At 47.0% G+C, this 5167-nt stretch overlaps 1 protein-coding gene across 1 annotated transcript; it reads left to right on the top strand.

The window, feature by feature from the left end:
- Positions 1-862: 862 nt before the first annotated feature.
- Positions 863-2893, top strand: LOC142471253 (E3 ubiquitin/ISG15 ligase TRIM25-like). The gene has a single exon (XM_075578062.1). It carries the CDS (start codon positions 895-897, stop codon positions 2449-2451), a length of 1557 nt encoding a protein of 518 aa, XP_075434177.1. The 5' UTR covers positions 863-894; the 3' UTR covers positions 2452-2893.
- Positions 2894-5167: the final 2274 nt, after the last annotated feature.

The following is a 5167-nucleotide window of genomic DNA, read 5'->3' as shown; positions in this document are numbered from 1 at the left end:
ATCTGCGGGCGCGGCACCAGCAGCCATCAGTTTAGGTGGCATATAGGGGGGGTACAGATGTATTACCCAGTGGGGGCAAAGGGAATATAATGCCAATAACCCTTATACCCCAATCCCTGTGATATGCACATCGCCCGCTCATACTATTCCCCAGGGACCTGTACCCCCGAGATTCAGTACGTTATACCGGGCGCCATATCTGAGAGCCCCCTGCTGTGTATCCGTAGTGTGCTTAGTGTCTCAGTGTATATATATGTGCCTATTCAGCCCCACTTATTATACTTATTACTCATAATAAAGTGTTTTAATAATCCAATATATCTAGTCAATAAACGAGGGGCAATTAATATGTTTACTTGTTGGGTCTACAATAGGTTCTGTCCCTGAACCAGTCCTGTTACACCTGACACATGCTTTGACCACAGAAGGGGGCGCTGTAATGGGCTCTTAGGTCCTGTTCCTGCTTTGGTAACAATACCTAAATTCTCTGTTCCGATGACTCATGTAGAGACAGACGGGGATACTATAAGCTCACGGGTATATAGTATAGTATAGAATTTATTACGTACGTTCCTCTCAATGCTCGTCTTATGTGTAACGTTTATAGGGCAATTCACACGGCAGCTTAAGCGATGGCACTGGTACGTATAAGAAGTGGGTACGATGTCTGTCTCATATTTTTATTCATATTGTCCTACTATTGCTATTTGTATTTTTATATCACTTTACAAATAATTGCCTGGTCTCCCGTGACATACAGGACTCTCATTCCTCATATTGTATACTGCAGCCAGGAACTCACAGGGTTAATAGTCTGAGTAACAAACCCCCCCCCCCCCTGTGTGCTGAATAATAAGGGAATTTAAGTTTCGTTTCCTGTTGCTGCTTCCAAGCATGGCGTCTGCTGGTCTGAGAGAGGAGCTAACCTGCCCCATCTGCCTGAGCATTTATACCCAGCCTGTAACGCTGAGATGTGGGCATAACTTCTGCCAGGGCTGTATTGGGAGTGTGTGGGATTCCCAGGGGGGATCTGGACTTTATACCTGTCCTGAATGCAGAGCAGAGTTTCAGGAGCGCCCTGCACTGCAGAGGAACCTGAAGCTGTGTAACATAGCGGAGCGTTTCCTTTATACTCAGCCAGAGCTGGAGGAGGCTGTGATCTTCTGCACTTACTGTGTTACCTTCTCTGTACCTGCTGCTAAAACCTGTCTGCAGTGTGACGCCTCCCTGTGTGATATTCACCTAGAGAGACACAGCAAGTCAGAGGAACACGTCTTAACTGAGCCAACCACCTCTTTAAAGAACAGGAAATGTCCCGTCCACAAGGAGATCCTGAAGTATTACTGCACTGAGGATGCTGCCTGTATCTGTGTGTCCTGCTGCCTGGTCGGAGAGCACAGGGGACACCAGGTGGAGTCGCTGAATGAGGCCTCTGAGAAGAAGAAGGAGAAACTGAGACATGTTCTGGAGAAACTGACCTCAGTGAGAGAGGAGACTGAGAAAAGGGCCCAGAGTCTGCAGGGACAGAAGAGAGAAGTGCACGAGAAAGCAGCTGGGGTAACAGACCGAGTCACTGCCCTGATTAGGGACATCAGGGCACAGCTGGAAGTCCTAGAGAAGCGAGTCCTGAGTGAGATCACCAGGTGGGAAGAGCAGGTTTCTCTCCGAGTCTCTGATCTAATCCAGCAGCTGGAAATAAAGAAGGACGAGCTGTCCAGGAAGATGCTTCACATTGAGGAGCTGAGCAACATCACTGATCCAGTAACTGTCTTACAGGGACGGGAGTCAGACAATGCTGAGGACAGAGAGAGAGGGGGTAATAAGGTCCCTGCTGTAGGGGATTTGGATGAGGTTCTGATCTCACTGACCTTACAGAGATTAGTTGATATTGTGACTGATCTAAAAGCAAAGAGCGGGTTCTGTGTGCAGGGGGATTCAGGCATATTACTGGATGTAAATACAGCTGCTAATAATGTATCTGTATCAGGTGACCTGAAAACGGCATCCTGCTCAGAAACAGACCAGTTACGCCCAAATACACCAGAGAGATTTGGGGATTATCAGGTTTTAAGCACCATGAGTTTTTCCTCAGGACAACATTACTGGGAAGTGGAGATCAGTGAATCAGGGGTCAGGAGGGTAGGGATTTCCTATCCCAGTATAGAAAGGAAAGGAGTTCAGTCCCTCATAGGACAGAATAAGAAGTCCTGGTGTTTGTGCATGTGCGATAATTATCATTCAGTGATACATGACTCAATATATACACGGATAGATCCCGAGTCTCCGTTGCAGAGATTAGGAATATACCTGGACTATGAGGCTGGGCGGCTGTCCTTTTATCAGCTGTGTGACCCGATCAGACACTTACACACCGTCACTGCCACCTTCACAGAGCCTCTTCATGCTGCGTTCTGTGTATGGTATAATGGCTGGGTCAGAATCAGGAGCTAGGAGTACTGATCTCGGCCCAGCAGGGGAACCCATAGAAACAGTATATATAATATAGTACATAGAAATAAGAATATACTGGGAGGGAATCAGTGAGCGAGGGAGAGAAAAGGGGAATATATCTCATGTATTAATCAGTTACCCAGAGGGCCCCTTCAGCACTTTGCAATGTATATATATATATATCTCACATTCCTGTCCTGGGGATATCTGATTGCGTTAATCTTTGTTTAGTTCCTGTTCTGGGAGCGAGCGTATAGAAGTAATATAGGAGCGTATACCCATTACATATATATGTTTGTGCTGTGTCAGTAAATGGAAATGCTTTATAATATAAGAATTGTATTATGCAGAATAACATATTCCTGCTTCTCCCTGAGAATGTTTGTCAGACAAGTGTTTATCTCACCGCGTCTCTCATCTCATTTAATAAATGTTATCACAATATTTCTAGGTGTGTGATACTGTAAAGAGATGCGTCAGCTCCCCGGATATAACTCTGCCGCTGATTTATTTTGGCCCTAGGTGGGACGACATCTTTAAAGGCGCGTGGGGTAATAATATAATATCTGATAGTCTTATTAATCTTGTCACCTCCCAATGAGCGTTTATTCTATTCCTGTTATTCTGCTGTGTGCAGTGATTCCCGCCTTTCTTGTTATGCTGCAGCATATAACATGTAGTGGGGATATCTGCCAAACATTTACGTTTCATAGGGATTAACCTGTCCTGTTCATAGGAAATAATGGGGTTACTGTCCCATGATTTAATGTGTGTATTATCTCCTGAGATATTAGGGGGAAAGCCTCTACTGCCTGAACATTCCCCTTTATCCCTTTTACTTGTTATTTACACACACACAGAACCGCTGCTTGTTATTTACACACACACAGTACCACTGCTTGTTATTTACGCACACACAGAACCGCTGCTTGTTATTTACGCACACACAGTACCGCTGCTTGTTATTTACGCACAGACAGTACCGCTGCTTGTTATTTACGCACACACAGTATCGCTGCTTGTTATTCACATACCCACAGTACCGCTGCTTGTTATTTACGCACACACAGTACCGCTGCTTGTTATTTACGCACACACAGTACCGCTGCTTGTTATTTACACACCCACACTATACACTGTCACAGAGTATAACCTGACCGCACTATACACTGACACTGAGTTTAAACAGACCACACTAACACAGGGGCACAGAGACTACCTAACACAGGGGCACAGAGACGCCCTAACACAGGGACACAGAGACGCCCTAACACAGGGGCACAGAGACGCCCTAACACAGGGGCGCAGAGACGCCCTAACACAGGGGCGCAGAGACGCCCTAAAACAGGGACACAGAGACGCCCTAACACAGGGACACAGAGACGCCCTAACACATTGACACAAAGACGCCCTAACAAAGGGGCACAGAGAAGCCCTAACTCAGGGACACAGAGACGCCGTAACACAGGGGCGCAGAGACGCCCTAACACAGGGCACAGAGACGCCCTAACACAGGGGCGCAGAGACGCCCTAACACAGGGGCGCAGAGACGCCCTAACACAGGGGCGCAGAGACGCCCTAACACAGGGGCGCAGAGACGCCCTAACAAAGGGGCACAGAGACGCCCTAACACAGGGACACAGAGACGCCCTAACACATTGACACAGAGACGCCCTAACAAAGGGGCACAGAGAGGCATTAACAAAGGGGCACAGAGAAGCCCTTACTCAGGGGCGCAGAGACGCCCTAACACAGGGCATAAGAGATGCCCTAACACAGGGCATAAGAGATGCCCTAACACAGGGGTACAGAGACGCCCTAACACAGGGACTTGCTTTCCCTCTCTAACGACATCCTAACCCCTTCTTCAGTACATACTTTCCTTTCTTAACTTGCTTTCCCCCTCTAACGACATTAAAACACAGAGGGGGGACCTTACCACCGATCCTAGACAAATAGTGGAAGCATTCAGAAAGTGCTATGCTACACTATATGACGGAGATAAGGTTAACCACAACCAAAAAACAGCGGATACCTTGGAGAGGTTCCTATCTGAGGCAAATCTACCGATCTTGGGCAGAGAGGAAAGGGAATCCCTACAAGGAGATTTCACCCTTGAGGAAGTAACAGAGGTAATTAAGTCCCTTAAACCGGCCAAGGCCCCTGGGCTATACGGCTACTCTAATTTGTACTACAAAAAATTCTGTAAGACCCTGGCTCCACACTTGCTGAAATTATTTAATGGGATACTAGATGGGGAGCCCTTCCCGACTCAGATGCTCCAGGCGTCTATTTTAGTGATCCACAAACCCGGTAAGGACCCGGCAGACCACAAGAGCTACCGGCCGATATCCCTGATTAATTCGGATATCAAGATTTTTTCTAAACTAATAGCAAACAGGGTGGGTAGGGTCCTTCCCGGGCTGATACACCCGGATCAAGTAGGCTTCATTACGGGCAGACAAAAAGGAAATATAATGCTCACTGAAATAATATTGTGAAGGTAATGTGAGGGTGCCTTACACGTCTAGAGTCTATTTTAGTGATTACCTCTGTGAGAGGGGAAAGGTCATTTCACTTGCTGCAGGAACAAGACCCATTGTGGTTTTTTCCCCTCTCACAGAGGTAAAAGGAAAGGTTTCACAGTGTAGTGTAGGACCTGCATTATTTTGGTTATACCTTGACGTTGGTATGCAGGCTTATGACGCCTTTGGCC

The sequence above is a fragment of the Ascaphus truei genome, chromosome 20, assembly GCF_040206685.1.
Source record: "Ascaphus truei isolate aAscTru1 chromosome 20, aAscTru1.hap1, whole genome shotgun sequence".
Lineage (NCBI taxonomy): Eukaryota > Metazoa > Chordata > Amphibia > Anura > Ascaphidae > Ascaphus > Ascaphus truei.
The sequence above is the reverse complement of the archived record's forward strand: the minus strand, read 5'-3'. Positions and strand labels throughout refer to the sequence as shown.